Source organism: Castanea sativa, chromosome 2 (assembly GCF_040712315.1).
Source record: "Castanea sativa cultivar Marrone di Chiusa Pesio chromosome 2, ASM4071231v1".
Taxonomy (NCBI): Eukaryota; Viridiplantae; Streptophyta; class Magnoliopsida; order Fagales; family Fagaceae; genus Castanea; species Castanea sativa.
Genome location: NC_134014.1, coordinates 9,942,535 through 9,961,040, shown reverse-complemented (window position 1 = coordinate 9,961,040; position 18,506 = coordinate 9,942,535). Strand labels below are relative to the sequence as shown.

Below are 18,506 nucleotides of genomic sequence, written 5' to 3'. Positions count from 1 at the left end.
TATTGAAACTAATTGCTAAATTTAACGCATTATATATACTAGCATTTAAAAAAAAAAAATTTGGGGGGGGGGCATTGTCCCCCACGTCCAACTACAACTCCGTCCCTGCCCCATGTAACAGACGATTTGCATTTGGTAAATCATGTGGCACTGGAGGCCATGCACTCTACTTTTCTATTATTGAACAAAGTTATTTCCAAATAATTCCAATGGAGTCATTTCAGCTTCTATACCTCCACCCTATAAACAGCTCTTTCTTTATTTGAGAGAACATAAATAGCTCTTGAGCATTATATTGATTAGTATTAATGTTGCTACACATTCAAATATAAACCATTTGATTTTATTAGCTAAATTCTCAAAAATGTGCATTTTGATTGATACACTCTTATCAATTAAACACAATACAGTAACTACTTAATGAAATGGTTTACTAGGAGAGGAGGACATGTCAAAAAGGGAACACCAACAAAACAAGCTATTATCCAATCAAGCCTCCGAGATCAACTACTTCTCCTAGTGTGATTGATTGCAATGTATTTGGCAAATGTGGTATCTGAGTTGAAAGTTTTTGAGAAACTTGTCTCATTGTTGGACGAGATTTTGGAATGGTGTGCAAGCAAGCAATTGCAATCTTTGCAATGGAGAACACTTCCCTTGCAGCTTCATCCGTTGGGAGTGAAAGTCGTTGGTCCAACACATCCTTCAATAGCAGCTCACGGATTGTAAATGTTGGTGATGAAAGAGATGAGGTAAGATGTCCTGGATGCTTTCCCATTATTATTTCTAGAGTCAGTACTCCAAAACTAAAAACATCACATTTTTCATTAACTTCCATTGTGTATGCAAGCTCTGTAGAGGAAAAAAATTAATTAAAGTAATCGCAGCTCCACTATTTGTAATAAAATATGAGCATGACTTGAATTTGGTCCGTGCATATGCAACTTGTAAAATATATCAATGTAATGATAATCAATTGTTAGGATAAATGTTCATGGGACTTATGCATATCACAATTGACTTTTTTTTTAATAAAAAAGGGAGACATGCACTAGTACTTTCTCATTCGAATTTATTATCAATAGAATCAACGACATACTACATATATTACATATGATATACTACTACATCTTTTAATTATTTATTTATATGAATTGTTTTTTTAACTATGGAGTTAACTATGGTATAAGAAATAACTAATCCTAAGGTTATAATAAACTAAAGCTGCTTACACTATAGGTATCGTATATGACCGTAGTGAATATGAGCATTGATATAGCAAAACATTAAATTAGGAGAGAAACCTTTGACAAACCATCGACAACAAAAATGGCATTTATCTAGTCCATAAGTTGATAATTCTAATTATTCGTCACCCCCACAATATCAATTTTTCTGAAAGAACAAAATGACTGATTGCCAACAGCTACATAGAGAAAGCAACCAAAAAAACTAACCTGGAGCCATGTACCCAAAGGTGCCTGCATGTGAGGTCCAGTTGAATGAATCAGGCTTCAAAAGTCTAGCAGTGCCGAAGTCAGAGATGCGAGCCTCATATTCTTGATCCAATAAAATATTCTTACTTGATATATCACGATGAATTATAGAAGGCAAACAATCATGGTGCATATAAGATAAAGCATTTGCCACACCTTTTATGACATTTACTCTCTTAAACCAATCAAATGATTTTGCTCCTTCCTCACTATTTAGTAACTTCACCAAGTTTCCACTTTCCAAAAACTCATAAACCAAAAGTGAGTGTTTTGGATGTGAACAAAAACCATACAACTTCACAATGTTACGATGTTTTATTTTTGTTAAGGCACAAATTTCGCTTGTGAAGGCTTTTTGATTGGATATCTCACCATCAAGTAGTGGGTGAAGTTTCTTCACGGCAACAACTTGGCTTGTTGGCAATTCAGCTTTGTAAACACTTCCATATCCTCCCACTCCAATGCAATATTTGGAATCAAATTCCTCTGTAGCTTCAATGATGTTTTTATACACCATTTTTCCTTCATAACTCCATATTGCAAAAATATTATCGTCATGTGTTTCTCTTGGCTTGTCTTCTATTTTCTTCACTATTGGACAAAGAAGCAAAACACCTACAATGATAAATATAATTAATAGTGTGCCCAAAAGAGAGACTAAAATTATAACCAAAAATTGGTTGTGCCTCTTAGATGAACGATTAGGAATCATTTTTGGGCATGCCTTCAAACCAACAACATTGCCACACAAGCCTCTGTTATTTTTTAATGCTGCGATTGAAGCCTTGCGGAAGGCCGTGATGTTAGGAATAGGACCCTCTAACTCATTGTAGGATATATCAATGGATGTCAAGCTCACACTATCTCCAAACGTGGATGGAATGGAACCAAAGAGATTATTGTGAGAGAGATTCAAGATTTCCAACTGTTTCATTCCTCCAAGCTTTCGTGGTATCTCTCCTACCAGAAAATTCTTACTAACATCAAGACTTTGAAGAGACTGCAAGCTTCCTATATCAGTCGGAATACTTCCATCAAGTGTATTTCTGCTCAAATTCAAGAACAATAATCTTGAGCACTCTCCAAGTTGTTTGGGGATCAAGCCACTGAGATTGTTTGCTGCCAAGTTACAATGGTCTAAAACAGACAACATTCCAATTTCTAAAGGAATGTTACCTGAAAGTTGGTTATTGTTCAAAAGAAGTTTGAGCAATGACTTCAAGCGCCCCAGATCCTTTGGAATCTTTCCCACCAGATGATTTGAAGAGAGGTCAAGGACGCCTAGCATTGTTGCGTTACCAATTTCAGGTGGTATACTACTAGAAATCTTGTTGTTGGAGATTTTTAGGTTTGTCAAGTTATGACACTGCCCCCACTTTGATGAAAGCTCACCATACAGATTATTACTACTCAAATCAATATAATTTAAGTTCGGGTAGATGTCAAAATCTTTTGCTATATTTCCTATCAGATGGTTTCCATCAAGCCGAACTCGAAAGAGACTACTGCAGTTTTTCAAGCTTTTTGGGATAGGACCTATAAAGTGGTTATTAACGGCACCAAAGTAAACAAGTGTTCCAGATTGGCATATTTGTGGAGGTAACTGGCCTACAAAATTGTTTTCAGATAGTTGTAAATTTATCAAACGGGTGAGATTGTTCATTTCCACTGGAACAGAACCACTTAGATCGTTCATCCCCAAACTCAAACTGGTGATCATGGTCAAGTTTCCAATAGTGGATGGAATTGATCCTGAAAGTTTGTTTTCATGAAGAAATATGCTAGACAAGGCAGCTAGGTTTCCAAAAGAAGCGGGAATTGAACCACTTAGTTCATTCAAGTACAAAGATAAAGTGGTAAGCTTGGTCAAATTTCCAATCGTGGTTGGAATTGGTCCAGAAAGTTTGTTTCTATGTAGTCTAAGATCAGACAATTCAACCATCTTTCCTATGGCAGCAGGGATTGGACCCGTGAGTTGATTTCTTAGTAATTGAAGTACCCACAGATGTTTAAGCAATCCTAATTCCTCAGGTATGGAACCAGAAAGACTGTTGAAATAAAAGTAAAGTTGTCGTAACTCGCTCAAGTTTCCAATAGAAGAGGGAATTGGACCAGTGAGAAAATTAGATGACAGATCAAGTTGAGTGAGAGATCTCATCATTCCAACTTCTCGGGGTATGGAACCAGAAAATTTGTTGTTTAACAGTAATAGTATGGTTAAGTTGCCCAACTTTCCAATTTCTCGAGGAATAGATCCCGAAAGTTCGTTGTCATGAAGGAAAAGAAAGGATAAATTGCTCAAGCTTCCCATAGAAGCTGGGATGGGGCCTACGAGACTATTTCCGTTTAAAGCAAGAAAAATTAGATCTCTCAATGCTCCTATTTCTTGAGGGAGGGAACCATTGAGTAAATTCTTGGAAACCATTAGATATTGAAGACTTATCATTTGGCCTATCTCGGGTGGAATTCTTCCTGATATCTGATTTCCAGTCAAATCGAAAAACCGAAGTTTGGAAAGGTTAAAAATGCTAGAAGGAAATGTACTGGAAAGATTATTGTAAGAGAAGTCGAGATGGGTGAGTCTAGAAAGGTCTCCAATACTATCAGGAATAGTTCCATAAAGCGAGTTTTGTAAAAGACAGAGAGTATGGAGGTTGGGAAAGGAAGAGAAGTTAAGGTTGTAAAGCGTACCTTTCAAACCAAAACTGGAAAGGTTTAGGCGAGTGACACCCAATTCCAAGTCATCGCAAGTAATTCCAACCCAATTAATGCATGGGCGGTCTCCAACCCACGAAGACAGGAGAGATTTGCTTTGGTTGTCAAGACTGGCTTTCCAGTTTAGAAGACCTTCTGCTTCCTTAAATGCTTTACCTACTTCAGCTGTAGCAGTCACAGGAGAAGTTGTGGAGGAAGCAAAGGTAGCAAAATGGAGCAAGGAAACCAACAAAAGTGCAAGGCTACAGAACAAGACTTTGAATGCCATGACTTTGGTAGTTGTTTGTGTTACGGAGGGTGTGTCTCGAGAGGGATATTGCGTGTCTGCAAACTTTGCATGCATGGGTTGATGAAGAATTTGGCTACTGGTGTGAGGAATTTATAGATAGAATAATCCAGTACAGCTTCTATTTTTGTTTACTGGTTCAGAATTTTTTTTTTCTTTTTTCTTTTCTTGAATTCTACTGGTTCAGATTTTGGTCTTACTTTAACAAATAGCCAAAGTGTGTAGATTGGCTTATTCATACTACCAACCGGAACTTTTCACACCAAAGCAAAAGCCCTATGTAACTGGGAAAACAGAATTTCATTGACTTTGAAGTAGATAGAAACAAGGAATGAAAAACGTGGAATTGCACCTATGGGTCTGTGTCCGTGTGTGGTTATTACACTTTGGTTCTTGATTGATGCAATATGGGTCATGCTTTTGGCAGCTAAATGAATAATTCCACTGACACACTTTCACACCTACTTAAACAAATAGCCAAAGTGTGTATATCGGCTTATTCATTCTACCAACTGGAACTTTTCACACCAAAGCAAAAGCCCTATACACCTGGGATAACAGAATTTCATTGACTTTGAAGTCGAAGGAAACAAGGCATGAAAGCTTGAACGTTTCTTTAAAACGAAAATTATTATTTTGACCGAATAGGAGAAAAGGCATTTGCTCTTGTATTCTAATCAAGGAAGTCAATATCGTACCGGAAGCTGTACTGGTTTGGCCACCGGTACGATATATTTCGAATACCGGTCAATACCGGTGTACCGTTTCGGGTTTACCATTATTTTATATATATATATATATATATATAATACACACACTAAAATCTCTAGAACCATGTTTATAAGCATATAATATTTCACTTATATTATAGTAAATATAAAAATTTATCATAAAACATTATCTCAATTCAGAACAAATTATTCATAGTTTTAAACTTTAGTATCAATTAAAAGGAAAAAAAAACACAATATAAAAAATACAAAGCTTAGTTGTTCATTGCAGACTAAGAAAACAAATAATACTAATAAGTTACCATTATGCCTTTACAAAAAGTCAAAAATTACAAAACTAAAAATAAAAAAATAAAAAAAAAGCTTTTTTCTGTACCGGCCGGTATTGCTCGAAATTGGCCAATATGGCCGGTACGGCCGGTATTTTTTCCGGTACAAAATAGAAGTGTACCAGTACCGGTGCACTGGCCGGTACGGTATCGACCACTCTGATTCTAATACAACCATGACATTAGTTCTTAGCGGATGTACTGTGCACTCCTACTCTACATAAATGTTATCTTCTTTCCTTTAAGGGAAAAAAAATAGCTGCATATTTACATTGAAGTATAGATGAAGCTTTAAACCAACAAGGCATTAATTTTCTTCATCAAAGTCAAAAGAATGTCTCTTAGTACTAGGGCTGTAAACGAGCCAAGTTTTGCCGAGTAGTGTGTATTTGAGTTTGGCTCGTCAATAAAAATCAAATACTCAAGCTTGGCTTGAGCTTGAAACAAGTCTAAAAATAATGTTTGAACTTGAGCTTGTGAGAATGCCAAAAAGCTTGAGCTTGGCTTGGCAACCAAGCTCAAGCTTAATATCAAGCTCATACTCAAGTTCAAGTCAAGTTTTTTAGCTTGGGATCCAAAAATATTGCATCATCAAATGCTATATCACCAAAAATCAAGTAAAAAAATACACACACACACACACATATATATACTCATTTTATCATGCTTCTAACACCCGTGATTAGAATTTGTTCACATTACAACTTTACATAATTAAATCCATCCATCATCATTTATTGTTTATAGCTTGAATAACTGTTCTAAATACAATTTTTACATCTACATTTGTCATTCGTTTAACTATAATCTTCACAAATCTAAGTAAATTAACATTCCAAAACATATATGAATAAACAAGCTATAAATTAACATTCCAAAGCATATGTGCAATGTCATAATAATAAGTTTATTTAGTAAACATATATCAAGTTATAAATAAGGTTAAGCTCGGCATGTTTTGTATCAAATCCTATTGTTCACGAGCTTGTTCATGAACAATTTTTTTTTGCTTGAGCTTGGCTTGTTTAGCAAACAAGCCTAAAACTAAGGCTCAAGCTTGGTTTATTTGTAAACAAATGAACATGAATGAGCTTTTTATCAAGTCAAGCCCGAATTGTTCATGAACAGCTTGGTTTGTTTATAGCCCTATCTCTTACTCAAAGATTTCAATAGGTCAACCACATTGTGAAGTGTGTTGATACCCCTTTTTTAAGGTCGGTTTAAAGCCCAAAGGCCTAAATATGAAAGAGGAGTAAGGCCTAAGAATAGGTCCTTGAAAAACTCAATAAGATATAGTCTGTAACAGAGTATGTTAGAATTTAAGAATAAAGGATAAGGCCCAAGATGGCCCACCACCCTTTGAATGAGGAATAAAACAAGGGAGGTAGCCACCATAAAGTGTGCCCTTCAAAAGAGCAAACATGGATTGAGAATGGCCTAAAGGTTGAGAAAGAAAAGCAAAGTCAGAAAATGACATTCTATAGGATTGCTTGAAAACAAGAAAATAACATCCAATGGGCCCAAAACCCTATGAAAGGAAGCAAGCCCATGAAGCCCAAAGTGTCCTTATAAAAAGAAAGAGAAGCCAAATCCCTTCTGGGAAAAATGATGAAAAGAAACAAAAGATAGCAACAGATAGCCTTAGCAGGAATTGCATAAAAAAGAAAGGAGCCAAAATTAGAAAAGAGTCAAACGTAGCAAGGCTGGGGGGCTCTGCCATCCTGCAACCCAGCCAATGAAATGGATGTAGGGCCCACTGCTAATAAGATGCAGAGGGAATAGTTTGGTGGAGAGGGGAAAGAGCCTAATTTGGTATCCAACCAAGACCACTTTTGGAAATATGCTTTGTTGGGAAAGAATTTTTACCAAATAAGGAAAGGGCAGGTGGGAGCCATCTAATGCATACTAGAGGATTAGGACAAAGAGAATTAGTAGGAGCCTTTACCATTTTAGTGAAAAAGAGAGGTAGTATTTCCGCGGCAAACTGACTTTTACCCAAAATAGAAAGATTGTTTGTCATAAGGCATAAGCTGAAGCCCCTTAGGATTGTGTCTAACTAAGCATGGTCAGAAGATAGTTAAAGGGTGCCTAGTTGACATGGGTAGTAGGCATCATGCAAAAAGGCTGAATGCCTCCAACGGACAAAAGCATGGATAAGGGTGAAGTCTAAAGGGTAAAAATAGGGATAAAAGTTTGGGTATAAAAAAGGGGAACAATACCCATGAAGGAGTAACACAGAAATCAAGGAAAAACATATGAGGAAATAGATAGAGAAATGAGGAAAAAGCAAAAAGGGAATTAGGAAGAAAATTAAGGTTAACCTAGGCAATCAAAAGAGAAATTAAGATATTGAAAGAAAAGAAAAAAGGGAAGAAAGTAACACTTGAGACAAAAGAAAAGTAGGGTATTCACAACAAGAATGTATAGCATGCATCAATAGGAATCGTTAAAAGCATGGATAAGGATGAAGGCTAAAGGGTAAAAATAGGGATCAAATTTTGGGTATAAAAAAGGGGAACAGTACCCATGAAGGAGTAACATAGAAATCAAGTAAAAACATATGAGGAAATAGATAGAGAAATGAGGAAAAAGCAAAAAGGGAATTAGGAAGAAAATTAAGGATAACCTAGGCAATCAAAAGAGAGATTAAGATGCTGAAAGAAAAGAAAAAAGGGAAGAAAGTAACACTTGAGACAAAAGAAAAGTAGAGTATTCACAACAGGAATGTATAGCATGCATCAATAGGAATCATTAAAAGCATGGATAAAGATGAAGGCTAAAGGGTAAAAATAGGGATCAAATTTTGGGTATAAAAAAGGGGAACAGTACCCATGAAGGAGTAACACAGAAATTAAGTAAAAACACATGAGGAAATAGATAGAGAAATGAGCAAAAGTTGAAAGGGAATTAGGAAGAAAATTAAGGATAACCAAAGCAATCAGAAGAGAGATTAAGATACTGAAAGAAAAGAAAAAAAGGAAGAAAGCAACACTCGAGACAAAAGAAAAGTAGAGTATTCACAACATAAATGTATAGCATGCATCAATGGGAATCATTTCCCTCCCTTAGAAAGCACAAAATCAAACTCTCTGCATTCTCCTAGGAATGACTACTCTGGCCCAAGTTCCAAACCATACAACTTTATAGCCTTATCTATATATATCTGAAAGTTAAAGTGTAACATTTATTGTTGCTACTCTCCAGTTGAGCCACATCAGCGTCCATGTCATTATCTTTTTTATTTTCAATTTTCCTATAATTTTTTTAACATTACTCATTCACTCTTTCTTTATTTTTTTTTAATATTTACACTTTCTCAAACCTTTCTCATTCCCTTACCTTTACATCTCCCCACTACCCTCTACTTTAACATCATTCTTCACCTTTCTCTTTATCTTCCTTTATTTTGTCTTTTCTTATTCTCACTCTCTTACTATAAAGTTGTCATTTTTTCTTTCATTTTATGCATAGTTTTCTCTAACAAAAAAAGACTCTCTCTCTCTCTCTCAATTATTTGGTAGTTTTTAAGTTTTGATAATTTTGAGCCTTTATGATTATTTAGTGTAATTTATGGTCAAATTTACAAATGGTTTGATAATTTATGCACTATACAAGCTTAAAATGATAATTTCTATCAATTTTGTTGGTTGTAACATGGTGTCTCCAATGCAAAATTGATGAATATTAAAATTTCATTTCCATGGAAGCTCAAGTGGTGTTGGTACATTTGCAATTCAAATAGCTAAATACCATGGAGCAAGTGTGTTTGTTACTGCAAGTCCAATATCACTTTTCTTCTAATGCATAAGTTTGGTTTCCAAGTATTCCTATATTTTTAGATTGTGAGTGGCAATGAGTGATGAAAAAATGGCTATTTTCAAGGATCTTAGGGCTGATGTGTGCATCAATTACAAGATAGAGGACTTTCTTAAAATGGTGAAGGAAGAAACAGGTGGATTTTTTTTTTTAATATTGAAACCTCAATTTTCCTCAATGTTTTTAGAGATTGATGTTTTTCATTATACTTTTTTCAATGATTATTAGGTGATAAAAAAACAACTAACTAAATGTTCAATGGCAAGAGTTTAAGTTATTCTGGTTCTTAGGCTCTAAAGACTTTTCTTGATATTTTTTGTCCATTTTTCTTTTTGCATTCACAATTATGCAATTTTGTTCTCTCACCATATTTCATTATCCTTTAATTATTTATTATGTTTTTGTTTTACATTTCATGTGGCATATTTGCTATAGATAGCTCCATATCTGATGGTAAAAGTGATTTTGTAGGGATAAATGTCCTATTGAGAAGTGATTTTTTTTTTCTAAGTAAATAGTTTCTTAGTACATACTTTTTTATACCATTTTTCAACTTCCCATCTACTACTCCATCAAGCCAAATCTATTTCCATTTTCTACTCTCTCTCTCTCTCTCTCTCTCTCTCTCTCTCTCTCTCTCTTAATTAACGTTTCCTAACCTTTCAACTTTCCATTTACTATTCCATCAAACTCAATCAAATAATAGTTCAAGCTCCCTTCAAGTCTATGGCCCTCCTTCTCCTCAATCAAGCAGCTATGAAAACTGTTCGATTGCCACCCAATTAGTATTATAAAAAAATTAAAAAAAAAACTACTGATTTGTCGTGTGTGAATATATATATATATATATATATATATATATATATATATATATATATATATATATATATATATATATATAAAGTGAGTTTTTTTTTTCTCCCCCATATTCTTCAGGTTTTCCCAATTAATTTTGTTGGTGATGTGCCATTGAAGATCTCAAGTGCCAACAACATTGGTTCCAATAAACCAACCAAAAAAATCTCAAAGCTACGGTGAAGAATATAGTAAAAGAATTGTAGCAGGTTTGGCTACTATAGTTTTATGTGGTCGTTAACCAATGTTTAGAAAGTTGTGTCTCAAATAGAAATGTATATTCAATTTTCAAGTAAATTGTAGATGAATTCACCATTATGGATAAAGTATTCCCTTTGTATATGCATATCATAAATCATTTTTTTTTGTACATACATATTAGTTGTGAAAGCTCACTTAGTGTATAAAACACTAATGGATTTTTGACCCCCAAATTCAAATTAACCAACACAAGCTTATACTCAAACGATATATGTGTAGAATGATAAGTACAAGCTATACCCAAATAAACAAACTACTTTAAACCATAATTAATCACAACACATCAGTAATTAAAGGTAAAGAGTAAGGGTTAGAAAGATGCAAACACAAAGATAACATCGACACGTGTTATCGAAGAGGAAATCAAAGAACTCTTCGAAAAACCTCTCTGCCACCCTCCAAGCGGTAAAATGATCCACTAAAGAATAAAGTTTGGATACACGAATAGCAATAGACCCTCCAAGCCTAATCTACCCAATGCACCTAAGCCCTTCAAGCTTTTTGCTCCAACAAGGTTAAGCCTAATCGTGCCTTCTTTAGCTTTCCGGATCCCGCAATAATCCCATTGCATCAACCAAATAAATTGGTCATCTTTGAACTGCTTCTCAAGCACCAAATTACCTCCTCACTGATATGGGTATAGTGAGATAAAAATTTGGCTAACGAACCTCTCAAAGGTATGTCAATGGAGAGGGTGAGAGTAGAGAAATTTAGAGAATCAAATGTCGAAGATTGGGGATGAGTCAATCTTGGTTTTCTCTAGAGTTTCTCTCTCCAAATTCTCTCTAGAAACTCTCTACATATCATGGGTATAAGGGTATTTATAGTAGGGTACATGAGGAATTTGAAAAGTCATTTTTCTGCAAAACAGGGTGTTCTAGCAACTCATTCGCGACTGGGATGAGTTGCAAAATAACTGACTGGCTAGGCTGCCATTTTTTGTCCTGTAGTGCTCCAGCTGTCGTGACCCTTCAGCTTCCTGCATGCTTCAAACATGTGGCATTTTGGCGAGTCATCAGTCGCGAGCCACTCCCGGGTTCCAGTCGCAAGAATGCTTTTGAATGCACACACACTTGAATTCTTCACACTCTCTCACACACAACCCTTTCATAATTCCCACCTAAATACAAGGTATCTAATTGCTGAAATACAAGCAAATTTGGCACGGAATAAAGCCAACACATGGTTGAATAAATTTAACCTTACAAGTTGTAACATGAATATTGATGCTTAACTTAGTACGAGATATGTTACTCTTTTTTTGGTTTGTATTGTAACAAATTTAAATATTATTATAGGATGCTTTTGCTAGAAGACTTTGCCTCAAAATCCATGAAAATCAATTGGATTTAAGAAAATTCAAGAAGATGTATGCTTGCTTAGCTATCTAAAGAAATTAAATTTGGATAAAATATGAAGAATACCAATTGAATTGAATTGAGTTCCCTATCGTAAATCCTCTCTCTCCCTCTTATTGTTTTGATTTAATTTTTGTTTGAGTTATGACTTAGTCATTTTGAAAGTGAGAATTTGAATTTATATCAAAATACAATCTGGGCTATGTATGAATGTGCCTATTTGAGTAATTTTAAGTGTAATTTTATGATGAGTTTTCACTATCATGATAATATCCTTTAAGAGAATGATAAATTTGAATAATAGATTTGAAACTTAATAAGTTTAGTTGTAAATAAAAAAAAAATTTGAGAAAACATAACACACTATAACATAACTTAGAAGAATAGAACCACCTAAAAAATAGATAAATATCAATCGAATAAACCCAAAAATAATAGAATGATTTATTTGTAGAGATAGAAAGATGGAAAATAATTTTAAAAAATTGTTTAATTTTTATGGAGAGCAATTTATCTTCAACAAATTTAGGAGAAAAATACATTACATCATAATTACAAAATACTTATCTATTCTCACTCAACGCATGGGTCTGCAACTAGTTTGGTAATAATGTTGTGTGAGTTGGGATTAAGATCTTTTTAGTCAACATCTTGCTAAGAACACTTTTGCTCATAATTATATCTGCTAGAATCTTTATTATTTTTCTCTGTTGTTAAGTGCATTAGTTTTTCATTTGAATTAATCATTATTCTACCATGTATACATATATATTTTGTATCTTGGAGTGTTCTTTGCTTTGTGCACAGATTGGTTCCCAGTGCATCCTGCAGAGAGAACTTGACCCAACTCTCCACCCCTATCTGCAGAAGCCTTGGCCCAAAAGCACAAAAAATGCACCAACAAAGTGCTTGTACCATTACAAGACTAGAGCTTAGGCGCACTTAAGGAACTAAGCGGCGGTGTAGAAGCCCCCTTGTTCACTTCCCTTAGCACAGAACGAGTTGTGGCTGCAGCGGCCGCATCTGCCATTGCTGAAGCCAATTTTGAATTGTCTTTTGACTTAGGCAGAACTTATTCTGTGCATGTTTTCCACTAGCAACCTTAGAAATATCAGGCGACTGATCGCTGCTTGATTTTTGCAGCCTTGATTTTGCCTTTGCTTAATTCATACTTTTGCATGTCATAGATGAGTTCTTTTTTGAAGCTGCTTATCAGCAACCAGTATTTCATCGCTCTCATTCTTGTAGTCCTTGAGAAGGATTCTGAGGTATCCCACGAGAGAGCCTATGAGGGGGCTGTTATTACTTTCAGATAGCTGATGGGGATGGACTTTTGGATAAGGCCCTTTCTGACTGCTAGAGTTATAGCCCTTCCTCTAGTAGCAGCTGCAGATGCTCCTCCACTATCTCTGCCTTCTTCATCAATGTCTGCTATGGCAGATGATGCTCCACGGTTGGATGGGATTCGTACTCTTTGCATGCAAGAATTTGGAAAGCATCCTGCTTTCTCAATTAAAATGCAGATTTTATATTAATTAGAACTTGTAACAAAAACTGACACATAAATGATTAGTCAGACCCTCCTAATCAACCCAAGCAAACCCAAATGAAAAGAGAAATTGGTTATTTAGTAGGGAACTCTGGAACAAACAAGTTAGGTAAAATGATGACATTGTCCCTATGTATTAGTATTTGACATGCTTTTTCACTAACTGCTACAGTCACAAAGGAGCTGCACCCCCTTGATGAGCTTGGTATTAACTTGTTAAGAAATATTTCCCGTATACATTAATATGAGGGCTCGCAGTTACATAAGCACTAATCCAAGAGATCACCCACAAAACACAAATTTGCCAGCAAAACAGACTGTCCAATAATATCTTCTATATCAAGCATACCATCAGATACTGCAGCAAGAATCTCTGCACAACTTTGCAAAGGTGGCCAAAAGGTTCTCCGGAGCCATTTGTTTAAGCAAAGAAAAATAAATTTGCACTCTTTTATATCTCAAGTTCTCATCATTGCCCGGGCAACACAAACTTATTATAAATCTGCATTTCAATTGCAGAACTGTTCTTGCTGAATATAGTGGGGCAAAAAAGTCAGCTCTCCACTCGTGAGCCCTGAGGATCAGTATGTCCATTGTGGACAAGGCAGGCATTCAGAATGAAAATGGCTTCCACAAAACTGTTCTATGCAAGTAGAGGTACCTACACTGCAAACACATTATACATTAGAGTCAATACCCAACAACAAACATGTGGTACCAACTTCAAAGACTGCAAATATGATTGCTTGTGAGAACCTTTTCACCTTTCAAAATATTTCCATAAAGGTACTTAGCAAGTTGTCTTATCTTTTCTGATTTGTCAACAAGTGACAAAAGAAATCGATGGAATAGCACTTCTCCCTAGTACACGTAGTCTCTCTGATTATGAAAAAAAGATCAATACCCTCCCACGTTAGTAATTATCAAAAGGGAAACAAAGAAAAGCATCAGAAATAACAGAACACCAGAAAAAATTGTACCTGCAATAATCTTGAGAGCAATATAAGTCTGCCTTCTCCCAAGCTCACATGGATCACAAAGACAGTCATGATCTTTGCTATATAACTGTTGACTTCAAAACAATGTGTTAGAAACTTAGGATGAGAAACAGGTTAATCAAATTTGATCACTTTATCTCCTCCCAAAAGTTTGTTTAAATATCATATACTGTTATATCATTTCTGTTGATCGTTTAAGGGCCTTACCAATCAACGAGAGCAGTGTACCGAACAAAAAATCTGCCATCATTACCACCAGATTGTTGCGTAGAGCAGCACAATCACTCTTTGCAAGCTCCTTGAATGAGACATGCAAAGTTTGAATTTTGCTTCAGTTGTTATTCAGGGGCAGTGACAGATACTTTCTACAGAAAGCAATAAAATATATACTCAATTAAACACCTTTTAATACAAACACACATACAGCACTAATACAATAACTTGGGAATAATGCTATATGCATCAGTTGTGCTTAATGAATTCTTTGAATCAAAGGTAGGCTAAATACACAAAACTAGAGACTTTTGTAAGCTGAAATTTCTTACCGGATACAAAGAGAACCCGTCACAAAGAGAATGGCTTTAGGTGAACAGGATTGCTTAAGAAAAGTCACATAAGAGCATGTCTTTCTTAGATATCCAGAGGAGTTGTCACGAGGATAACTTTTTAATGAGTTTCCAAGAAAATAATTTTTTAAGACCATTGCAATTGAATAATGCCAAGTCAATGACCAAACCTGTACAAAAAGAGTAATAAAATTATTTGCAAGTTTTCCATCAACGATGAAAATCTTCCCCATTGTCACCCAAGCTTGAATATATAAAGAAGGGACTGTTGGCTTTGGAGAAACTGTGGGGCCTGGCAATTTGTTCAATTTGGGATCAGAATTGCCTGAAGTTATTATGGTGTGTAATAGCGGAGTAATGGCATTCACATCAGCAGACTGACAAATAATAAACAATATCCAATTATATAAACTGCTGTGACTGCTTGTAATAATAACCTGGCTGCTTTCTTGCCCTTTCTACTAGGAGGTATTAAAAAGTTCCCATCCTTGTTTGCTTCTGAAACCTATGAAATACACTTTCTAAAATGTGTGAAACTTTAGAGAGAAGCTGGTCTACCCATCTCATAACAAGTGTATCGGCCTCCTCAGGATTTGAAGCTTTTTGCCTGCCCAAAGTCCTAAGTGCTTTTACATGAGCATTAATCTGCAATCACATGTACCAATTAAGTACACATGCAGGTGCAAATATTAAGAAGAAACGAGGGGAAAAAAGAAAAAACACAAACTTTCCTACAATTTATCTAATTGTAACTCAATATAAAACCTAAAAAGAAACATCACAAGCAAGTACATGTCTTTCAATCAATGTCTGCAATTTAATAACTAAAACATATGATCAACTCCTAGAGTTCTACAGATAAAATAAAAATTAAAAAAAAATCTAAAGATCCATAAAAAGCTATTGAGCTTGATCAGTGTGAGTTGGGCAAATTCATCAGAGTACTTTTACCATCAAGCTGTATTGATGGCAAACTACTGTATAGACCAATAAAGCATTTTAGACAACAGAAGAGAAACAAAATCCTGATTGCAACTAAATGCACTGAGTTTTTATTTCTACATACATACATACATGCATGCATGCATGCATACATGTATATATATAGGATACACTAAATGACATCAAGTAGTAGATACCTCAGTTGAATGCATGTGAAACTCTTCAATTCGTTTAAGCAAGTTATGAGCCAAATCTGCTGCAGGTTCTGGAGTCAGCTCCATAAAGACATTAGAGATTGTTCTTGAGCCATTTGTCTCAGCAAAGAAACATAAATGTGCATTCTTTCAGATCTTGAATTCTCATAATTAGCCCTGGAAACACATATAACTAGTTATGAATCTGCATCTCAGTTGCAGATTTGTTCTTGCTGAATATAGTGGGGCATACCAACCTGATGGTAAAAAGTTGGCTCTCCACTTGTGAGCCATGAGAGTTAGCATCTCCAATGTGGGCACGGCAGTCATTCAAAATGAAAATGGCTTCCACAAACCTGTTATGAGCAAGAAGAGGTGCCTTCACTGCATACACATTACACTTTAGATTTAACACCCAACAACTAACATGCATCACCAAATTCAAAGGCTGCAAATATGATTGCTGGTGAGAACCTTCTCACCTTTTAAAATACTCCCAAAAAGGTAATCAGCAAGTCGTCATATTTATTCCGATTCATCAATAAGTGACAAAAGAAATCGGAGGAATAGCACTCCTCTGCATTTTACATACTCTCTCTGATTATGAGAAAACGGTCCATATTCTCCCTAATTATTAATTATCAAAACGGAACAAATGAAAAGCATCATAATTGACAGAACAGAGACACATTATGGTTTTTGCTATATAACTCTTGACATCAAAACAAATTTGTTAGAAACTTAGGATAAGAAACAGGTTAATCAAATCTGATACTTTTATCTCCTCTTGAAAGTTAGTTTAAATATCAGATACTCTTATATCATTTCTGTTAATCATTTACAGGCCTTACCAATTAATGAGCAGAATACCGAATGCAAAAATCTGCCATCATCATTACAATTGTTCCGTAGAGCAGCATGGTCGCTATTTTCAAGCTCCTGGAATAAGACATGCCTAGTTTAAATTTTGTATCAGTTGTTATTCAAGGGAGTGACAAATGGTTGCTACAGGAAGCAGTAAAATATAGCCATACCTTCAAATATAATACACACAAATGTATAAAGAAGGGGCTGTTTGCCTGGCAGTTTGCTCAATTTGGGATCAGAATTGCCTGAAGTGAAGATGGTGTGTAATAGCAGAGTAATGGAATTAACATCAGCAGACGGAAAAAACAATAATAACCAAAGATCCAATTGTATAAACTGCCGTGACTGCTTGTGATAACAACCTGGCTGCTTTCTTGCCCATTCTACTAGGTGAAGTAAAAAAGCTCCCATCTTTGTTTGCTTCTAAAACCACTAAAATATAGTACTTCACTAAAATGTGTGAAGCTTTAGAGAGTGTCATGACCCAAATCCATGAAACATGAATTTAGATACATGACTAACTTGCTAACCTTACCTAGCTCAATAAACATAATTTATTTAAACATTGTTCCATAAAACTCCAAATAAACAATACTTCTGATAAACCTCTTATAATAACTAAAATCTACAATTTATAATAATTTCCAAAATATTGGCTGGGCTTTATTAACAACTGCAAGGAGCCTCATTTGTGACTAGTCCTTTTGAGGTATAGCGCAGATGTGGCTAGCGCTTTTCCTTGGGTCATTACAGAGAGGAGCTGGTCTACCCATTTTATATAAGTAACTGAATACTTTAAATAACATCAAGTGGTGGTACCTCAGTTGAATGCATGTTGAACTCTTCAATTCGTTTAAATCTGTTTCAGGTTCTGGAGGCAGCTCCGTAGAAACATTAAAGATGGTTTGCAAGAGCAAAACACAATCCCCAGCCCAAGCAACATAATTTGATTCTATACCCTCTTCTTCTGCATATGAATCTCCTTGTGCAAGTGGAATTTTGACCTCACCTATTACTCCATGCTTGTCAAAGAGCTGCCAATGATGATTGAAGAACTCCTAGTCCACTGCTTTCAAAAAATATGCCGAAATCTCGGTGAACTTAGGGTGAGTTTGGATTTATTTTAAAAGGTTTCTGCTTTTGCTTTTTGTCTCAATTTTTTTTGGCAATAATACTTTAGCTTTTTGTTCAGACAATCTGCTTAATAGAAGTGAATTGAAGACAACAGATATAAAATTAAATTACTTAAATGATAAAGTAAAATTAGAACTTTCTAAAAAAAAAAAAGAAAGTCATTAGTTGAACAGGATTGCTAAAGAAAAGTCACATATTATTAGAGTAGAGTGGCCAACTCTACTCTACTCCCCCCTCAATCTGAAGAAGCCAAAAGAGAATGACATTAGTTGAACATGATTGCTAGAGAAAAGTCACATAGTATGTGTTTCTTAGAAATCCAAAGAAGTTTGTCACAAGGACAACTTCATAATGAGTTTTCAAGAAAATAATTTTAAGACCATTGGAATTAGATGATTCCAAGTCAATG

General features: G+C 35.2%; 1 protein-coding gene and 1 pseudogene across 1 annotated transcript; both read right to left on the bottom strand.

Moving 5' to 3' along the window:
- Positions 1-481: 481 nt before the first annotated feature.
- Positions 482-4,649, bottom strand: LOC142624119 (uncharacterized). The gene is made up of 2 exons (XM_075797629.1): positions 1,458-4,649; positions 482-852 (listed from the first exon to the last, which is right to left on the bottom strand). The coding sequence occupies exons 1-2, from the start codon at positions 4,552-4,554 to the stop codon at positions 482-484; spliced, it is 3,468 nt and encodes a 1,155-aa protein (XP_075653744.1). The 5' UTR covers positions 4,555-4,649.
- A 7,889-nt stretch (positions 4,650-12,538) lies between these two features.
- On the bottom strand, positions 12,539-14,445 carry LOC142624862 (condensin-2 complex subunit CAP-D3-like; annotated as a pseudogene).
- Positions 14,446-18,506: the final 4,061 nt, after the last annotated feature.

Bases quoted from the DNA above. Each gene is read 5' to 3' on its own strand.
- LOC142624119 (XM_075797629.1), bottom strand. From the start codon at position 4,554: ATGCATGCAAAGTTTGCAGACACGCAATATCCCTCTCGAGACACACCC. The intron at 853-1,457 runs GTTAGTTTTTTT...TTTCCTCTACAG, and splicing joins CTTTGGGTACATGGCTCCAG to AGCTTGCATACACAATGGAA.